The sequence below is a fragment of the Gymnoscopelus microlampas genome (genome assembly GCF_963454915.1).
Source record: "Gymnoscopelus microlampas genome assembly, chromosome: 7".
NCBI classification, from domain to species: domain Eukaryota; kingdom Metazoa; phylum Chordata; class Actinopteri; order Myctophiformes; family Myctophidae; genus Gymnoscopelus; species Gymnoscopelus microlampas.
This window is the reverse complement of record NC_139944.1, coordinates 32,354,133-32,376,569: the sequence shown is the minus strand read 5'-3', so window position 1 is coordinate 32,376,569 and position 22,437 is coordinate 32,354,133. Positions and strand designations below refer to the sequence as shown.

The window sequence follows — 22,437 nt, the reverse complement described above, 5'->3', positions numbered from 1 at the left end:
TCACTAAACATTAAATCCTTTTTGGTGTCACGTCTCACACAAGGCACTAGAATTACATAATTATTTCAACTGCAAAAAGAATAGGAACTAATTACATGACCTCATATCAATTACTGGCTAATATTTGTAAGAGCATTAGCAGAGTAATCTGTTGTGAAATTAGCATATTCTTCCACTGTAATGTGCTTTCCCGCACGTGGTTGCAATGATGGGATGAAACTATTGTGGCGTATGCTAAGAATTACATACACACAGTTAAAATGACAGGCTTCATTTGTTACACAAATATGCACGGAGGGTGTTGTATATATAACATAAGCAATCAAATATATTGCAACCGCAAAGCCGACACTTGGGATTGCACACTTTTTTTCTTGACTGAGTGATGGCTTATGATATTTCATCATGTTTCAAGGTTCAACACAAAGGGAAACATTGAAAAAACAAGTTTCAATTAACCTTGTTATCGTTGAAACTCAGATTTAACCACTTGAACCATACATAGCATCTCTATTCTGGGGATAACATTCACGTCACGTTGTTGCGACGCATATTATGAGCATGTAGATCGGCTATTTTGGGTGAAGAGATCTGGTAGAGAGGGAAAGAACGAAGTACAGAGCCGACCAAGGACTACTACGTATTAGTTTACCAAGTATACAGGGTTTAACATGGTCAAATCAGGCAGTAGAGGTTACATGTTGGTCCAGCAATATGTACTGTATAACAAGGAATTACCGTACCTCCAATACTTCTTCTGTACACCATGACAGTCCCACTCCGCAGGCCTGCAAACAAGAAGCTGGGGGAACGTTTCAGGCAAAGGACAGGGCAGCCCTCGGGGTTCGAGAGGGTCAACAGGCACTGTGCTGCGGGGTCCACACTGCCATAGACCAGGATACTGCAGGTAACAAGAGCGGCAAAAGCCAACATGATAAATGAGCATCATTTGTAATGACAGAGTGGCTCGTTTTTATGCAGTTTGATTTAACAGTGCACTTTGGAGCAAAGCATTGTGAATGCGACCACTCTGTCTCTCTCACGTTCGAAATGACATCTGAACTTTGCTGAACGTGTCTTATTGTCTTTCATAGGAATGACAAATGCACACCTTGGTTTTTTTTTTCTCACCCTTGTGTCTGAAAAGAAAGTGTTAGGCAGCATTGGATTTGACAGCCTTTTGTGTGTGCTAAAATGCTGAAATTGGATTTCCTTTACATCTTCTCTCTGTTCCAGGGGCAGGGATTGCAGGAGTGGAGTGAGTCAGCAATAAACAAAATGCAGACATCTCCTCTTATTTGAGTTTTCATAAAAATAACAGAGAAAAACAACAGAGAGAATAACAAACCAGTAATATTACTTCTAAATCTTGAATGCAAGTGTGCCGTTTCCCCTCCATCTGGGAAAATAATTCATTCACTATAGCTGTGACAGAGTCTGAGATTAAACATACCCCCCATTACCCACCCCAGAAATAAGAAAATATATTGGATTTGAAAATGAGAAACAGTGAACGTAGCCTAGCAGGGGACTTGAAGGGGGCTCTGAATCAACTCAGATTTCTTGGTTCAATGACATATCGACAGGCAAATCTATACTGCTAGAGCTCTCAGGGGACCATAGCAACACGATAATACTGATTATCGCTTTGCCTAAATGACAGAAACTTCAGAGGAGTTTCATATTTTATACTTAAAGGAACATGTTTTCTATGATATATGTTTCATGTCAAAGGATGTTAAATATGCCATTTGATATCATTATAACTTTGATATAATTTACACAGAGACGCTAATGGCCATAAAAAAAAAATCCTTGCTGCATCCCAAACGTCTGGTAACCAGCAGGCTAGTTTTTATTGATTCATGAGTTTTTAATGATTCATGAGTATCTTTCAGAACACACATGTTGGTGTCTATTGTATTAAAGCAATAACATTAGTGTACAAATGTGCTTCATTTTGTCTGATTTATCCCCCATTCTGCATTTGTTCTGCCCTCATTTGTCGACAGTCAGCAACATGTCACCGCACCTCACTACCATTAGTTGATCATTGAATGCAAGAGGGGGGTATGATGTGGGGGTATGATGCAACAGTGTTTCAACTGTGCCCACGTTCAATACAAATACAGCCCTCCATGCTGATCAGATGCAAATTACATCTCAATGTCAACTTTGAAACGTGCAGCATGATCTGCAGCAAGTTTCAAACTGAGGATTCGGAACTGGTTCTGATTTGGCCACCGGAGACAGCTGGAGGTTTTTTTATGTGTCTCCACTGTCGTATTATTATTGTTATTATTGTTGAAGACATTCTTTATAGGTATTATGCTTTCTGTTGGTATCTTGTATTTATCTATCTACTGTATCTATTATTAAAATTGGCTTATGCAAGGACCGACGGCGGGCAGGCCGGCGGACCACATCGTCACGCTCATGTCACTATGTCTCAGCCATAACCATATGGAGTTCCCAATGCAGCTACGCCTAAATATGGAGTATGTTGTCTAACCTCAATGTGTCAAATGCCCATATATAGCATATGGGCATATACTGATAACATCAGCGATCTCCGTATGGGCATAAAAGGGACATGGTCTGATAGATACAGAGATCTCCATATATGGGCATATTGGTCGGATCGGCGGTGTGATGTAGGTGTGAGGGCTGTGTAAGCCCAAACCTGTAGTTGCATCATAATCACAGTAAAGCACTCTATTATTGCTATAAAATATGAATGTATTTTGCTCTGATCTGCTGTATAGTAACTATAGAAGTGGTGGGGAAATGTTTTGTTATGTTGTTACACAGTTGTGTGTAACAACATAACAGTTGTTTCCCCGTTCTTATTTTACCGTATGAGTGCTCAGCTTTTATTAAGGGTGTTTTCAAGGATTGTGTGTGTGTGTGTGTGTGTGTGTGTGTGTGTGTGTGTGTGTGTGTGTGTGTGTGTGTGTGTGTGTCTGTGTCTGTGTCTGTGTGTGTGTGTGTGTGTGTGTGTGTGTGCGTGCGTTCATGCGTGCGTGCCCTCGCAGGTACCATATTCACACAGCGGCCATTTTGGAATTTAACATTGAAAGTGCCACCCCGTTGCCGTGGCAACCGGGGTGGCACTTCATTGACTTAACACATCACCCACCAAGGTATTAAACATCGTTTGTTATTCCCTTGCCAGCGTAATTACCTTCATCCGATAAATTTTGAAGCGCTGTGGAGTCGACATTATATTCCAAAAAAACAAAAAAGGCAGAGGGAAGGGGTAAGAGGAGGGATCTGTGTATTCAGACGGACCACAACGTTCCAACCGCGATCCGCCATTTTGGGGCTGGGGCTCGCTGAAAACAGTGGTTTTCAATGCAAAAAACAGAAACTAAGTTACAGCTGTTTTTCTGAAAATCCCATAGTCAGGGCGGGCGGAAGTGACGTTTTTTGGAATGATCTCACATCCACATACTTCTTCTCTCATTGACGATGGATCATCACAGAGCTGTGTTACGGTGCCTAAAACCGCGTGCCTTTTTTTTTTAATAGAACGACTTTTTGTGCGATTGGCAGAAAATGAGTTAATAGCAACATGGCCGCCGTGTGAATATGGTCTATTGCTTCTCTTGTAATTAAAAGAAGAAAAGTACCTCCCGTCGTCCAGCCCCACAAGGACCGTTCTGCCGATCCCAGACGGGATCGCCCTGTAAGCCCCGCCTTCCACATCTTCAGACAGACATGGCTCAGGCACATACTCCAGACAGCGGACAGGCGAGCCCACCTGCAGGCTCTTGACCGCCCGTGGCGTGGGCCTGTTGAGAGAAAAGATCTCCAAATGACCCTGTGATCCATCATCCCCACCGGCCACCTGCGGGGAGAAAAAGATGGTCAAGTAGTTAAGGTCAAGACCTCACTTGGATCAATGGATCAAATCATCACGCCATGGGTAATGGTGATGATGATGATGATGATAAGGAGGACAATACTTTATTATCAGAGGTTTCTGAAATGTTACCAATAGCACCATTTGCAAAACCAAAGATAAAAGAACAAACAAAATACACAAATTTAACAGAACAACACAATCACATAATACAATACAATTGAATTCAACATACATCTGGTCTGGGATGACGTTCCACATTGAATCTTAGGATTGACTGCCGCACAAAAGAGTCTGACCTCAGTCTGACCTTAATAAACCACTTGAATCCTACCCTTAGTGGACTAGGATCCCCTTTATGCTACGTCCTCCTAGCCTGCCATTGCCAGACTGATCACATGGGATCACTCACAAGTTCTTCCACGGAGTAACTTGTGAGTGATCCCACGTGATCGGTCCGGCAATGCCAGGCTAACGTCCTCCCGGTGGTGGGGCTCTTCACTGAACCAGTAGGGCACAATAGCAGTGGCAACACAGAAATGTATAAATCATGGAACACTGCATCAGGTGTTTAATGATAACAATTCATATTCACTGTTCAGAATATTGGGGTCAGAGACAATGTTGTTGGCAAGACGTAATATGGTATTATGGTGGGCTGATTCATAGAGTTTGTCAAGCAGTCGGCCAACAATCTTGGAGCAGATTTTTATTTGGTGGAAGAGTTTTGACTTTAAAGTAATGGACAAACACTTAATCATGCACTATTACAATAATATGGAACACTTACGTACTATAAGAGGTAAAAAACTATAGAATCATTTGTCTACTCGCCCCAAAAGACCTAAGGCGGCAGTCACAATGAATTCTTTGTTTTGTTTTTGTTTATTGCAGACAAATTCAATGCTTTTCCAGGATAACAGATGGTCTATCATTACATCCAACTTGTATAAAAATGAATGCTTGATATTTCAATTATGAATAACAATAGGAGCTTTATAATGAACCATACCATTGAAGGAGCATGAAAGAGCAACAGAATGGGAAGGGGAGAAGGATGCGGGAAATCTCTCTAAGCTCTGAGTTTCAGAATGTGTGTTCGGTACCTTAATCAAGTCGAAAAGAGGCCAGAGGATAATGTGCCTTTACTACAAAATAAATTTGCCTGTCGGCTATTTACGTTTCCGCAAAGTTAAAATCAAACACGCATACTACCTCACTTTTTTTTTAACATCACACGAGTCATAAACCACAGCCTGTAATGGATTCCCAATGTCATCTTCAGAACAACCGTTCTTAAAACCCACAAGAAGTCTTTGAAAATCTCTGCACTAATTGACAATGAGGTTTATCAACGAGATGGTGATTGATCTATTACCACAGTGTGTGATAAAATGACAAAATAATTCCAAATGAAGGCACATGACATTTGATGTGATTGCACACAAGGTGAACGTGACCATAAAACATGGACTGTAACAAGGCAGCAATCAAGACAGATTCGTCGAAAACACCCATCCTCCGTTCTGATGACTCATACAGCCGTCCTAATACGTGAGGGGGCCATGTTTTTTGATTACTTTTTTCATTCATTTAATTTCAAAAATATATTTTAGGAAAAAAAAGAAGGTAATTGAAAATCTAATAAAATAAATATCTAAATACTGAATCAAGCAAATTAAAAACTGTCCGGGGTGCTCACAAAAGCCTGAGTAGACGTCAAAATGACCCCAAACATGTTTGAAAGAGAAATATCCCTTTAACAATCTTGTTAATAAAGTATTCGATCAATCAATCTATCAATCAATCAATGGTTGTATTTGGTCTCCCTGCTCTTCTATGTAGGTCCTTTTATGGATTATGAAATACCAACATAGTATCTTGTGTCGTGTCTAGTAACCCAGGTTACTAGACGGCAAACCCGAGGTACTTCCCCCTGGAGGATTTGCGCAGAGCCTACAATCCCACCAAGTGGCGTCAGGTCGTTTTCTGATCTTGTTCTCTGTGGCAGCAGTAATGTATGCTTGTGAGCCTGATTCTGACTTCTTAGGCCTCTACAATTAGATCTTTCATCTCTCTATCCTTCCCGCCAGTATTATTTAATTTAAGGGTTTCGTAATATCTATACTGTACCTCCACACACGATTATTTGAAGTTATTAAATCGGGTTATCCTCTGCTCATACTTAGAGTGGTTAGGAGTTGGCTAATATGCAGCTCATAACTGACTAAAATATTGATTAGAAGCCGGATGTTCCAAATTGATTTGAACTGAAGTAAAGGTTGATTGAGGGCGTATGGAGACTTAAGCCACAGCTTTGGTGCCAGCTTATGTCTGCCATCAAACTCGTTAGCTGAAGATCAACCCAGGTCTGTTGTACTACTGAGTACAGTGTTATTTGAACCACCGTGTCTTAATCCTTTAAATAAATCTGAGACTAAACGATGGGAAGTTGTATTGTCATTTATCCTCTGTTTACAGTCTGAATACAAAGGGGATATTTACTTCTGGTTTCTTAAAATAACTCACGTTACTATAAAGTGACGTAATTTGCATATTTAATAATATGTTGATATTTCATAATTCGTGATTTATTGATTATTAAATGTTACTTCCTGATTAGCCTGTGTTTGCTACACAGTATTGGCCATGTGTTGCGTGTTTTATCAATAGCATTAGCCACTACCATAGTCAGCAAACTTTCCAAAGCTCCTTATAAACAAATAGTGCACAGGGACACACATCATCGTGTGTGTGCGTGTGTGTGTGTGTGTGTGTGTGTGTGTGTGTGTGTGTGTGTGTGTGTGTGTGTGTGTGTGTGTGTGTGTGTGTGTGTGTGTGTGAATGCGCATGCATTCATCTCTCATCTTGCAAGTAGTGGACCGATCAGCGTCATATTTATCGTGCATGCTGCCAGTAGGCAGCGTGCACAAGAAATATCGGTCACAGTCAACTACGTTATTTTTGTGAATTCATAACCTCAGACCCACCAGCCCTCCAGGCTATTGGATACGCGTTCGCCAGGCTATGGAATATAACAAATTTGTTTGTCAAAGATATGTTATTGTTATTCAAATTAATGTAGATTGATTCGAAAAGTCGAGCAAGTATTCCCTGGAGAAAATATTGATTTACAAACTAAATTCAACCATCCATGACTTATGATGTTTGTCCAACATCAATTACTAGTTCAGTAGTGTTTTAATAATATTGGAAAATATTTACAAACATAAACAAACATGTACTCTAAACAAAAGGCATTAATGTGAAAATGTTTATGTACACTATATGACCAAAGATGTGAATAGACAATGCCATGTATTGACAGTGGACTTGTCCTTTAAGGCTCAGTCCCTCCACAACAAGGGGCTTGATTTTCTATTTGTTATATTTATAATGCCTGTCAATGAGACAGCAGGAGCCTGTAAACTCTTGTCTGGCACTATTTAAATTAGCCAGTTGTTGCTACCCTTTCCCAAACAATTCTGTGTCAAGTGTGTCGCTGTGTGTTTTTCAATATAGGTGCCTGGCCTGAAATGCAATGTCCTTCCTGGGAAAAGAAAATGTGTGTGCGTGCATGGTGCGCACGTGCGTGCGTGCGTATGTGTGTGTGTGTGCGTGCGTGGGGTGGTTGTTTACTAGAAGATGTATTCCTCTGTATGAATCATAGGCTCTGAATATGACATGAGCTAAATATAGTCTTTAGCTCTTCTCCTCCACGCTCACCCTTATTTGCATGCAATCATTTGTTTGATTTGTATCAGCGCTCACGATCTGGACGGGAGCGATCCCGTGGGCCCCGGTGAACGAGCCAGAACAAATAATGGTCTGTTTCACAGGGAGACAGAGAAAGATAGGGAGGACTTATCTTGCAGCGAGGCTGCCCCCAAAAATTCTACTTCAAGTGACTCTGTACAGCCAACACAGACACACTCTACCACCTCGTACACACTCACACCTCCATCTGCCCATATAAACCACTCAATCTCTCACACACACACACACACACACACACACACACACACACACACACACACACACACACACACACACACACACACACACACACACACACACACACACACACACACACACACACACACACACACACACACGAATGTGTGCGTGCCACCCCTGTCGCCAGCACCATGCACTTTCTCTCCCTCTTCTCGATTCAATTCCCCAAGATATCTAGGGAAATTACTGTGGCCTGACAAAGTCATCACTATTTATTTAGAGGAATAGATATCTGGAGTTGTGCCCTGGACAGGTTCCTCTTTTCTGCCAGGGAGCAGAAAAAACTTCCCCAACAGTAAATGCCCTGCCAGCATTAATTAGATGGGTCTGGACCGAGCAAGGAAGTGGGTTGGTGGGGGTGGGGGGCAGGAGGCATGGCGGGCTCCACTCAATTGTATTTGCCACTTGAAGGAGCATAGGAAAACTATGGGTCAATAGAGCGTGGATTGACTCTGAAAAAAAGCAGCGTACCAAATTGTCTCTCAGTGACACTATGGATATTTGCCACTTGAATACGGGTAATAAGGAGAGGGCTAATGGCGACTTTATCGTCTCTTGAAAATTGAGGGATGGTGGACGCCGGAGGAAAAGTGGGACAGGGAAGGTAGAGGCAATACGGGGCAACACTTGTGTATTAGGCTGATTAGAAACAATGTCATTACTCAGAAGCCCAGAGAAACCCCTCAAGCCAATCTCACTTTAACATGATTAGTGTCAGCCCTTATTTGACAAGCCTGCCAGGGAGGTATAGAGCTCAATGGGGGGGTGGGAATGCAACAGCCTCTTGTTTATCCTCGCCGGATCCGCAGGACTTCACTATTAATCCTGAGTTCTACTAAGTTGTGTGCCCAGTGTCTGTGTCGCACACTGAAAATAGGGGTGTGCAAAATCTCAAGACTTCAACGACATTCATGATTGATTCTCAATTAGCTTTCTATGCTCTAGAAGACTGACAGATATCCCCTAAGTTACCAATAGTGCTGGTTTTATAGAATCCCTTGGGTTGTTTGGAAGCCTTAAAACATTATTATTATGCAAAATGCATTCAGATGCTATACTAATGGTTTACTGAATTTCCCCACAAGGATCAATAAAGGTCTGTCTGTCTGTCTGCGGTAGGTATCTACAGTATCTACCTACACTATCTATCACGCACCTATATTTGGAAATCTAGCTAGCTCAGTGTGTTCAGGAACTGTCTCTGATATCAGCGAACTCTGTGAGGGATGACACTGATTCAGACAAAAGTAGTCTGTGAAAAACATCTATGAAAAATACATGAGCAGGGTCACATGGCTGAAGGCTATGATTTAAAAACTTCACTGTGGAATTCAAGTGCATAGGGATTAGCAGTTCTGAGCCGCTCCTTGTAATGCAGTGCACCCTCTTCCACCACAATCAAGTTCAAGTCTGTCTCCCAAAATCAACACTTTATTGTCCCAAATGGGATATTCGGTTTACACACAGCCATAAAACACAGGACGTGATAAAATAACAAAATGTTTTATAGCTAAAACACTTACAAGCAGCTTGTGCACAACCCAGATCGGTTCTGCTTCCTAACTGATGTGGGAGGACAAGCTCAAGGGGCTTTAGGCTGATCTCTAATGATACGGCCTCCGAGACGGCCTCAAGGTCAAATAGCCTAGTCTCCCTTGCACACTGATATCGTTGTAAGCTATTCTAAATGCCATCTACTGTATACAGTATCTCCTTTTCCCCATCTTAGCCAGCCCCAGATCCTCTTTTTTTCATTGTTGCACACTGAAAATAGCAGCAAATCTGTAAGTTCACAACATGTCGCAGTGCGTCGCGTTGTGAGATTTAAGTATAAATCAGGCTTTGGAATGAAATCACACACAAAAAAGAAAGAAACATGAAATATAAGAAAAAATAACTTGCGCGTGTGTCCTAGGGGGCATTCATTTGATTTAAACACCTTCTCCAAGTCTTGGGAGGATCACCCAATAAATTGGCCACTTTCGTGAAAAAATGAAAAAAGAAAACGAAGAATGGGGGTAATAAAAATGAAAAATGAAACTTAAAGATGATCAGAACGATTTATTTTATTTTTTTCAGTGAAATTTCTTCCTCCTTTCTTTCTAAATCTAGTTAAATTCCCACAAGTGCAGCCACTGTGATACACTAGTCTGCCACCACATTTCTTCCCCACTCATCATAAAACTCCCTGTAGTTACCTTCTGCACATTTTCATACTATATTAATTCAGTTTCCTAACAACATTCTCCTTTTTCTTTTTTCTTTTTCCAGAATAAGTCCTATTCTTACTCTTCTTTTTTTCTCCTCATTTTTATGAATGAATGTACAATGTAGGCATTTTGGACATTAAACCCTAAGGGTAAGGCCGCTGCGATTTATCTCTGCAGTTCTAAATATTTATATATAAATATAAATATTTAATTTATGCTCCATTGTACAACAGTGTCACGTGCCAAACTACAAGCCCACAATATGTTGCGGATGCAGCGAGTTGTATGCTTGTAGATCTGCAATTTCTGTCGTGCGGAATCGTCATACGATGGTTTCATCTCATTGCAAATCTTTGGTCTGAACTAGGCTTAAGGATAACAAGATAAGCCTTTTGCTTGTAGTTTCAGATGCGTTCTGTGACTGGACATACTGTATGCGTGTATTATTTAACAACTAAGTAGGTATACAAGCCTGGGGAGTACAGTTTATTCCTCACTTTTAGAGCACAATATGTGTTATCACAAAGTGTACTTCTCTCCTTCATGCACCTAAAGGGAGGACTGTGCAAACTGGAGGAGATAAGTGTTGCTGAGTACAAATGTATTAAAGTTCATTAACATTTTTCAATCAGTCAATTTTGAGAATTGAAAATGATCTGCTTCTAAAGAGCAGGTGCAAATGAGTGTCTTAAAGGACATTGTGGGGATGGCAGCAGTAATGAGTAATGTACGTTAAAGGAAATTTGTTGGGGATGGCAGCAGTAATGAGTACGTACTGTATGTACATAGTCATTAGTGCTGCCAGGAAGGTTGGTGGGGATGTCAGCCGTACTGAGTGTACTGTATGTACTGTAGAGGAAGTAATGAGTATGTAATGAGTATGTAATGTCTGTTAAAGGAAGGTTGATGGGGATGGCAGCAAAAGAAGGAGCCACAGACATAGACCCCGGAGGTATGCCGAGATAATCTTTGGAACAACAGTCACACTGTTTCTACTCCCTGAGCAAGAAATCATCAAAGGGTATAGATTAGTCAGTCACGCAATAATTACTCTATTGCAAGAAAACAAAGATGACCTTGAACCCCCTCCCACCCTCCCACTTAACTTTCCCATTACATTCTGGCAATAGTCAAGCTCCTTGCAATTCTGCATCAAATCTGGCATCGGGATCATTTCCACCCGGATCATTTCAATCTACAGAATAGCTACCACAGGTGGAATATTATGCCAGGTGTCTTAGATGCACTTTTATGGTGCACAAGCTGGGGTGGGGACATTTCTTAACAAACTTAAGCCCTATGAACTTCATTGTACAATAAAATTGCCTAAGGGGTGGGTAGGACGGTCAGTGGACCACTGCAGCCCTTGGCCCCCAGGGGCCCCCTGTCCAATGCAAAAATGCACTACCGGTAAGCCCCTGTCAAATGCACATAATGGAGATCAACATGCACAGATGTCAGTCACAACATAAAAAACAAATGCACATTATGGAGATTTGATTTTCAACATGCAATGATGTCAGACACAACTGAAACCTTAAATGCATAATGGAGATTTTCAACATGCACTGATGTCAGACACAACAGAAACCTTAAATGCATAATGGAGATTTTCAACATGCACTGATGTCAGACACAACAGAAAGTTAAACATGAACTGATGTCAGACACAACAGAAGGGGCCCCATGGGCCGTCAAATGCACAGTACAGTATATGGAGTCAAATGCACGGTTCGGCGGTGCAACGTAGGTGTGAGGGCCACATCACGGCCCTAACTCTAGTAGCAAAAAAGATGCCGATCTACAAGCTCACATGAAAGCTAATTAACACTAGTTAAAGGACGACTTCACCACTTTTCAACATATCTTCATATAATAGGTCCTCACTAATGCTCACGATAAAATTATACAATTTTTATTCTACTTGGTCTGTGTCTCATAGGAGGGCTGTGGACAGTCCAGAAACCCGTCTACCAGTGACATTATCGTTAGACAGGATTTTTTTCCCCAAAAAGATTACAATTTTTGTATTCAGATTTTTATTAAGGCGAGAACAATGGGATCTATTATTGCATTGCAACTTTCCAGGAATACAAAGCCTGCCGTTTCTATTAGCTTGGATTCCCCATCGATGATGTCACTGGTAGACGGGTTTCTGAACTGTCTACAGCCCTCCTCTGAGACACAGACTGATTAGAAAAAAATGGTATCATTTTATCATGAGCATTAGTGAGGACCTATTATATGAAGACACGTTGAAAAGTGGTGAAGTCGTCCTTTAATGTGTTATTTATCAAACATAAATATATTCCAGACAGTCAAAAGGAAATGCATGTATTCACTGTGCATAAACAGGGATACAACATATCCCCAACGGTGATTAAAAAAAAACAAATGACCAGAGGGGGGATATCAATTGCAGAGTCATGCATCCCCCCCGCACCCCCCCCACCCCCCCGCTTCCCCCTCCAGCAAATCAAACCCTGCAAACATACTGTACATACATGTTCTCGTATCCAATGATATTTATTTTAAATTTTCTTGCCATGGGCAATTTCCCCAGTGTTATGGGAGCCATAGATTACATTCATATCTTGTTTCGCCTTCCATCAACCAACACATTTACAGAAAGAGAAAACACATATTAACCCATTCAATCAGAGAACGCATCTGTGTCATTTTAGATTTGATCTGTAACCATTATTTAATACTTTGGCAATTAAAAAATAGCAGATCTACAAGCTCATGGCGTGGCACGAGTGCCGCGCTACGAGCTTGTAGATCTGCTATTTTTTTTATCTTGATTTTGTGCAAATCTTTGAATACATTTTTTTGAAACAACATTTTTTACTCAAATCTTTGCTTCTGGAGGTCCCTGGATACAAAATATTTTACAAATGTTAGCTTTAAAAATATATATTGAAAGATTTGCACACATTTTCTAAATGTTTCTTAAAAATTGCAGATCTACACGCTCATATGAGCTTGTATATCTGGTATAAGTAGCCAAAGATGTCTAAAATGGCAGATGCGTTCCCAGATTGAATGGGTTAATGAAAGATCAAGTCATCTGTAATGCAAACCGGCAAAATATCCTGGATTTTACAGTGCATGGAGACCTCAGCCATATCAATATCTATACCCTCCATCTGATCTGCTGTATGAGGACCAATTGCTTCGACTCGGTCAGCTCCCTGATGATCGCTGCAGTGGCTTGTAAACAACCTTTTCTTTTGTTTGTCTTTATAAATCTTGCAAACTCTCTCTTTCAGGGGTTTGATTTGTGACTCCAAATGGTTACATTTATAATCAATCAGAGTTGCATTTGTGTCCTTCCAAAATGTTTTGGCAATCTGTTACTTCATTAATCAATATTTCAAATTCAGTTTCAATTTAAGTACAGTATGCATTCCTGAGCCGATTGAGCCCTTTTAAAGGAGTAGTTCAGCCAAAAAATGACTTATTTTCTATCAATTACAAACCCCATGAAGCCTTGAATTCATGAAGATTGTTTTAGTTTTTGTCGCATTCCTGAGCCAATAATTCGAAGACCCGGTGGCTGGAGACTGGTCATCAAATGGTCATCAAATGATTGGCTTGGTAATGCGACAAAAACTAAAACATATCCATGAATTCAAGGCTTCATGGGATGTGTAAGTGATAGAAGTATTTTTTGGGGTGAACTACTCCTTTAAGCACTCCTTCTTCCTCGGCCTAGTGGGAATGTGCGTACAAAATTTCACAGAAATCCCACACTGGTTTCATGATTTGAGAAATGTTGTTCAAAACGGACCTATACAGCAAACTTTGTAAGCTAATGTTAGGCAAGTACGATGGAATATGAAATATCGGACACATCCATCTTGACCACACACTATAGAGATACTGTGTATCGATTTGCGTGTTTTTTGGACAGAATCTGAAGGAGTAAGATGAAAACATTTGTTTTACAAAAGTCAGCCTCCTGGTGGCGCTCTAAAAGTCAGATGTGAAAAATGCAGGGCAAAGGTTTTTCCTTGGCCTCTAGGGAGTGTGCGAGCAAAGTGAATCGGCCTGTTATAGCGCCACCATGAGGCTGATGTGAACGTTTTCAAGTAGCATTTCTTCCTGAGCCAAGTGGGAATCTACGTGGAAAATTACAAATGGCTCAAATTTCATGATTTCAGGCATTTTGTTCAAAACTAACCAATCCTGCAAACTTTGTTAGCCAATCTTAGCCAATCAGGATGGAATATGGAAAATAGGACAGATCCGTGTTGATCACATGACTATAGAGATACTGTGTACCGATTTGCGTGTTGTTTGGAACAAATCTGTAGGAGTAATATCCAAAAATGTGTTTTGCAAAAGTCGGCCTCATGGTGGCGCTATGACAGGCTGATCTGAAAAATGTGGGGCAGAGGTTCTGCTGTGGCATCCAGGGAGTGTGTGTGCGCAGTTTCACAGCGACCGGGCCAACGGTGGCGGAGATTAGCTGCTCGCAGACAGAAGGACGGACGGACACACAGACGGACGGACGGACGGACGGACAGGGGGCAAAACATACTCTCTCGCCATGCCTTTCGGCCTGGCGGAGACAATAAAGAGGAATAGTTGCACACTCAAGTTCCAAATGCAATGATCAATTTAAGCCTGATTTATACAACGGTGTTGCATAACAAATATAACAAATCTACAAGCTCTCCACCTTCGACACCTATAAATGAAGCATATGTTATAGCGGCTCTATACTATAGCCTATAGGCTATGTTTGAGAATTTTAGCCTATTGACATTCCCAAAATTGGGATGCCAGGGTTAATAAAATATTTATTGCACCAATGTTTCGGCCGTGGCCTGTGTCAGGGTTGCAACAGTTTAGATGTTTTGACCTCAACTGGTAAGACCATGATGATGGTTATGGCCGAAACTTCGGTCCAATAAATACTGATTGTATTTGCATCTGGTATAGGAAGGTGCAACTCTTCATCATTTTCTTAAATGCCAAGTGCTCAAGCTAACAAAAGTTAGCAATCTTTTTTTCATGCATGTATGCATGTGTGTGTGTGTGTGTGTGTGTGTGTGTGTGTGTGTGTGTGCCATGCATGTGTGCTACATACTGTATGTGTAAGTAAAGGCATAGCCACCGCACACAGTACTGTAACTTACCCAGAGGTAGCCTTGAGGTAAAGAGGTGCTCGCTGCAGAGAAACCCAACAGGGCACAATGAACTGGATTGTGCAGAGCAGCTTCGAGCTGTGGAGGCAAACAAATATTGATTAAAGCATGCTGTACTGTATAATGACGCAACATTTAGTCATGTAAAAATTACAGTACAAAAACTAGAAAAAGTGCTCCTCGGAGCACAGTTCTCCGCCAGGTCAGGTACGTTATTGTGGCCTCCTGGTGGCGCTATAATAGGCCAATGTGAAAAGGGTGCCATTTATTCTTAGGTCGTTCACGGCAATTGGACACTGCATTCATGATTTGAGGCATTTTGTTCCAAAAATGTGTTTTGCTAAATTAGACCTGCTGGTGGCGCTATAACAGGCCAATGTGAAAAGGGTGGCATTTCTTCCTTGGCCTAGTGGGAATGTCTTTGTGAAATTTCACGGAAATGGCAAGCTGCGTTCATGATTTGAGGCATTTTGTTCAAAACGGACCAATCCTGCAAATTTTGGAAGCGAACCTTAGCCAATGAGGATGGAATATGGGAAATCGGACAGGTCCGTGTTGATCACATGACTATAGAGATAATTTTTACCGATTTGCATGACGTTTGGATCAAATCTGTAGGAGTAATGTAAAAAAATCACACCTGTGTGAAGGTAGCGGCGCCTTTGATACATTTTGTCATCAATAAGTGTTTATAATGTGTTTATAGCCACGTGTCACGTGAAGCTTGACCAATCACTTTGTTGACGTGTCTGACCAATCAGAACGTTGACGCAAAAGCCAGGTATAGAGGGCTACCGCGGCTAGCGCCGCTAAAAATGGGTTTTGCACAAATCGGCCTCCATGTGACGCTATAACAGGCCCATGTGCAAATTTGAGGCAGAGGTTCTGAATTGGCATCCAGGGAGTGTGTGTGCACAGTTTCGCAGCGACCGGGCCAACGGTGCCGTAGATCTGGTGCTAACGGACGGACAGGACACACGGACACACACACAGACGGACGGAGGGTAAAACATACTCTCTCGCCATGCCTTTTGGCCTGGCGGAGACAATTAGAATTTTAAGCAGCTTTGTAATTTCACTTGAGGTCTGACAGTGTTTCTTCTTCTATGGAATCTCTGTGCACACAAAATGTTCAGAGGCAATCACAAAACGGTGCACACAAAAGCCTCAGGTACCTGAAAGGGCTGTTCTGAAAACATGTCATGCTGTGGAGCCTGCCATTGAATCCCTCTGACTTTCAAACCATTATGTTAAAGTCACCTGGGCTTCAATGTTTTGACAGAATATCCACAGTAATAAAAGCAGACTGCTCTTATTATACTTTATTTGAATGGCACCTCTCATTCATAGAATGTAGCTAAGAGTGCTTGGTAATATTGACAATATACAATATGAAAACTGTCAAGACTTACAAATAATGAACAAAGACTCTGGGTTCAGCTGCTAGCTCTTCAAGCGGACAGATGTCTGCTGTGGATATTAGATCGGGGACTTTTTTGTTATGGCACAGTCAATCTAATCACTACGCCACCTAATAGAATCCCAACACCCATGCCTGGCTACCTGCAATGTTATACCAACCATGGCTGTTGTGGTATGCAACTCTTTGTCATAATAGTTAAGGGATGTGCATTAGGTCTTATTTTAGTTTTATTAACATGCACAGTGTTAATCATCTGTGTTTACCTGTGTGAATGCATTATTATTCATGTGTTGGTGCATGATGGTGTTTTCAGCAGCCATTCAAGATAGAGCCATTGAACAAATATCCATAATAAACAGTGGGGCCAAGGAACAAAGACAAATTACAGTATACACTATAACTGCATGGGCATATTATGTTAAACAAGCAAGGACACTTTTTGCCTAGAAGTATTAGTCAAACTTGATAGTCAACCGAGTATGTTTTGAATTCTGTTTTGAACCATGGGGATGTATTAATGTATAAATGTACACAAAGGCTGACAGCTTTGACTATAACAAGAAAATATTGTTTTCACAGCCGGGGCCAAGCAAAACAGACTTGAATCTAGAAAATGTGCTCCTCGGAGCACAGGTCTCCGCCAGGTCAGGTAGGTTATTGTGGGCCAGCAATGTTTGGAATTCAGTCATTATTGAGGTGAGTGGAAAGTGTCGCCTTTCCGACATGTCGCCTTTCCGACGTTAACGAACCCTATACCTAACCCTAACCCTAACCCTAACCGCACGCGGAAGCCACTAGTCGGAGTGGCGAGATGTCGGAATGGAGAAATTACCCCGAGTGGAATCTGTAGAAGTTGAGGGATTAATGTTGATGGAAGTTATTGCACAAACATTAGATGACAATCTTGGCCAACCAGGATGGAATATGAAAAATCTGACAGATCCGTCTTGATCACATGACTATAGAGATAGTGTACCAATGTGTACCAATTTGCATGATGTTTGGACAAAATCTGTAGGAGTAATAGCCAATCTGTAGGAGTAATAGCCAAGATACTGTAGCTCTATGACAGGCAGATGTGAAAAATGTAATTAATGTTTGGACAGCCATCACTCGTCTATTGTGTAAGAAAATGTGATGAAGTTGTGACCGAGTTACCTCATTAAGTTCCTTCCTGGTGTGTATATGAAATGTGTTACAATTGCCCTCTCCCATTTTCTTCCCCTTTACTCACATTACAGCACTGATCAGAATTTGTCTCACAACGTGTTACAACACGTTGTGAGCTTGAAGCTCGGTTATTTTCAGAGAGATTTGGTGTAGAGGGAAAAAAAGGAAGTGACCAAGTACAGACCACAGGGGATCTGTACTTGGTCACAAGAGCAGTAAATGTGGTTGTGTGATTTAAAGATGTCTATCATTCTGGATGTGCCTCCATCAACTTAAATGATGAAAATAGCAATGGATGAAATAGCAATGGTGCCTATTAGTATAATAAGCTGGTTGACCTGGTCGAAGCAGGCACTTGACAGCTGGCATGAATCGTGGTCCTCGTTGACACCAAATCTGTAGTGCTCTGTTGATCATAACTTAATAAATTGATCATGATGTGTCTACCCAACAAATAGGGACCTCAATGTGTTTCACATTGTGTTGTTGCTTTTTCATTTTTTGTTGTCTGGCTTTTCATCATCTGTGTGGGCATCAACAACGTCAGAGTGCAGCAGTTTACAAATCTCTTATGGGAACTAAGTACTTGGACTCAAGGAGGCATCATTTAGCTACAAACTGACCCTAAACATGACCAAAACCTTGCCAGCTTTGGGAATGTAGTGCGTTTGTGTACCGGAAGTTGAGAGCTGGTTAAGTCCCGGGAAAGACGCAATGTGATTGGCCAGTAGTCACTTTGAGTGGCAGTTGGGCCAAACGCAGTCAGTGGGGCAAACGCAGTCCCCACCAAAATATTTACTATTCTGTCCCTATCGGTACATAACTCGGACGGCGCTGAGTCGACTAGCAGACCTTCGGCTGGTCGTCGCGGGCACTCGCGCCTGGAGGCGCTCGGGCGCGACTCCTCAGCCTCAAGGTCTGCTGAGTCGGCGCGCCTCCGTCATGGTCCAAAACTATACTTTATCGGCGGAAAAAAGTAGTCCGCGGATGACTGAAAAAGTTTATCCCAAGCGGGAGTCGATCCCACACTCCCAGTGGTAGTGGGTTGGGAGTCTAATGATTAGCGAGGTGCGCCACTGTGGTCGGTGCCAAGATTGGGTATTTTGGTTGTATTAGAATGTGACGTCTTAACTCTTCTATTGTAGAAGAAATAAGTCCCCGCCCGCGCCCCCGCCCAAAAGGGGGAGCCTCGCCCAGCTGGCCAAAACCTTACCCTGACCAAAAAATTGATCCTAACCCTGACCTTAACCAAAACAACTTACCACAACCCTGAGCTATTCCCCAAAATAAATTACCCTAACCGTAACCAAAAATAACTTACCACAACCCTGACCTTAACCAAAATAACTTACCATAAGCCTGGACCTTAACCAAAATAAGGAACACTGTACATCTATCAACGGTTCCCCTATATTAATAACTTTTACCTGTTTCTAGATCAGGCCCATTCTACTTGAGCAGGATGGCCTTGATCCAAATAGCCCAGAAGCTGTCTGATAATATTTACTTTTATCTCAAGGTATAACAATTTGGTATGGCAGGAAATCATCCCCATCATGTTAATTTCTATAGACATGATTGTTTCCTTCCATACACTCAGTGCAGCTCATTGTGCAAGTACAAGCTCATTGTGCTAATGTAAAACAAAAACAAAAAGTACATTAAAGACCAAGTGCAGAAAATGTGAATGTAAAAGGATGGTAAACTAGAAAAAGTGCTCCTCGGAGCACAGGTCTCCGCCAGGTCAGGTAGGCTATTGTGGCCTCCTGGTGGCGCTATAATAGGCCAATGTGAAAAGGGTGCAATTTCTTTTTAGGCCTTGCACGGCAATCGGACACTGACTGCGTTCATGATTTGAGGCATTTTGTTAAAAACATTTGTTTTGCCGAATTAGATCTGCTGGTGGCGCACAGGCCAATGTTAAAAGGGTGGCATTTGTTCCTCAACATTGTGTGAATGTGCGTGCAAAGTTTGACCGCAATCAGGTGGTGCGTTCATGATTTGCGGAATTTTGTTCAAAACAAGCCAATAATGCAAACTTTAGATGTCAATATTAGCCAATCAGGATGGAATATGAAAAATGTGGGGCAGAGGTTCTGAATTGGCATTCAGGGAGTGTGTGTACACAGTTTCGCTGCGATTAAGCCGAAGGTGCCGAAGATTAGCTGGTCACAGACGGACGGACGGACACACGCACAGACGGACGGAAAAGAATGCTAAAAGGATAACCCAAATAAGCCCTTAGGGCTTGTTTCCATTACTAGTACTACAATATATACATATTTTCATCCGAAAAAAAGTGTTACCTCCCCCATACCAACCGACTCCCTCCCCAGTCCCCACACTGTTGAGGAATCCCAGCAAAACTACCATTTCATTTACCAGGGCAGTTGCTTATTCTATGGCAGCTTTATCCAAAGCTATTTACAATATGCATTACATTCAGTATTTATCTATTTTGTTTGTTAGTTTTTTTATGTTGTTAACCTCATTATCTAACCTTGGGTAATGCCAAATGCCAAATTTATTTTTCTTATTTTTTATTCCTCTCCTGTACACATCCATTTTGCTGTTTTGGTTCAGCACAGGACATATAATATCTGTGTCAAGAGAATGTGTGAAATGTGAAGGCAGATAAGCATTTCCATTTCCCACAGCTATTTCCAGATGTATGGAGATTGATGGAGTCTATGATTACATACTGGGGAGAGAGAATCATGCCACCATGGTAATTCCCAATCTTGAAAAAGCATAAGGTATTTGCTGTGAACTCCCAAATGATTCTTCAAGTGATATGTGGCATTTACCTTTGGAAATTCAATTGGTCAAACCTGGGAATACACATGGGTCTGGATTAGATTGCAGTCCTGTGCCACAACAGGTGACAGACTATTCATTACCAATAAAGAGTGGCACATATCAAACGAAATGCAGGGGTTAAAAATCTGTATTCTGTGGACATGTAGGCTTGATCTGAAGGATGGCTGATATGGTCTATCTGAATGATAGAAATTGACATTTATAAAGCCAAGAAGAAGAGAGAGAAGGTGGACGAGGGGTTGGGGAGGGTTATTGCCCCCAGGTCTCCTTCATGTGCTGCTGAATACTGCAAGCCTGCTGTTGAATACAGCATGCCTGTTTTGACCAGCACTCAGCTAGCTGGAAATGGAATAATTCAAATGTTGCTTGTGTGTTTGTGCTTATGGGCGCACGTGCATGCATGCGTGTGTGCATGCGTGCGCGCGTGCGCGTGTGTGTGTGTGTGTGTGTGTGTGTGTGTGTGTGTGTGTGTGAAAGACGAGACTGTTAAGGTGGCGGGCCACTTTGGCAGACGGTACATCTAATTTCGTGACATCCAGCTGGGAGTGGTGTGTGTGTGTGTATTGGGAGGGGGGGGGGGTCAGCGACGGATGCTGCGTGCCTTTAACTGTCGTCCTCCAAGGCGGCAAACATCAATCACAAGTAATTTATAGCCTTCCTCTCACCAGAGACCCTCCTTCTCCTCTCTCACAGGAGTGTTGTTTGTAAACACAAATTGTTGAAACAAACTAAATGTTTTCCCCAGGTCAATTGACGTTCTACACATCTGTCCAACATGCAGGGTTACTCCCATCATCACCATCTATTCAAATTTATCACAGAGATGCATGGTCTCAACTTTTTTTCACATCAATCTCACACCCTCACCTCTGTCTCCCTCATCTGTGTCTCAATCAGTTTCTCTCCTCGATCAATCAAACTATCAGTCAATCAATCAATACATTTTTATAGCTCATGCATTTAAATGCAATAAATGTGCTTTCCATTAAGTGAAAGTGCACAGGCAAAAACTAGATAATGATAAAAAGAATAACAAAGAATATCTGAAACAAAACTAGAAAGATGGCACCTAACCTACAGTAGTAGAGTACATACCTGCAGTGTTATGCTACTGGCAAAATAGGCCATTTCCACATATCGTATAATGATCTTTCTAGTAGCAACATTTTGTTTGATTAGGCCAATGACGCAAGATTTGCATGTTATGTCTGCTGATGCACACAAAATGTCATGGTGCTATATTCCAGTAGGAAGTCATATGCCTTCTTGTGAAAAGCCATGCCCCCAACCCCGGTTGGAAAATCGATGTCCAACCCTGGCCTTCAGCCCAGTGGAGATAAAAAAAGGTGTGTTTTGTAGGTGCTTAATAGCTTCAAATTAATAATTGTATCGAGAGGGAGACTATTCCAGACTTAAGTCCATAAGTGCATAAGGCAGTTTCACCATACTATATCGATTAGTGAGACGGAACGAGTCTGTGGATCTTAATCCAGGGATGGTTTTCAGAATTATTCTGAGAAAACTTTGCTAGTAATAACAATACAATACAATAACAGAAATTTGAACAAAAGGTAAGACCGCTGTTTTGTACATCTTCATAAGCAGACAGAAACTCTCTGGTTACAACTCATTCACTGATATTCATAGCTGCACATCACTTGTGGGCAGAGTCTGTTTAAAATAAACATCCACTATGCAAGACTGAGGCAGTTCACTAGTTCAGAATCAACCTTAGGGTATGCGTTTATCAGTCAATCAATGGTTGAGATTGAGAAT

At 41.6% G+C, this 22,437-nt stretch overlaps 1 protein-coding gene across 4 annotated transcripts in view; it reads right to left on the bottom strand.

Moving 5' to 3' along the window:
- The window catches only part of arhgef10la (Rho guanine nucleotide exchange factor (GEF) 10-like a), a 177,042-nt gene that overhangs the window by 26,185 nt on the left and 128,420 nt on the right, over window positions 1-22,437 (bottom strand). For all 4 annotated transcript variants that reach the window (XM_084061414.1, XM_084061413.1, XM_084061416.1 and 1 more), the window contains 3 exons: window positions 15,240-15,326; window positions 3,633-3,850; window positions 744-901 (listed from right to left, as the gene is read on the bottom strand). In XM_084061414.1, coding sequence (XP_083917540.1) covers window positions 744-901; window positions 3,633-3,850; window positions 15,240-15,326 — 463 coding nt within the window. The remainder of the gene's footprint in view (window positions 1-743; window positions 902-3,632; window positions 3,851-15,239; window positions 15,327-22,437) is intronic.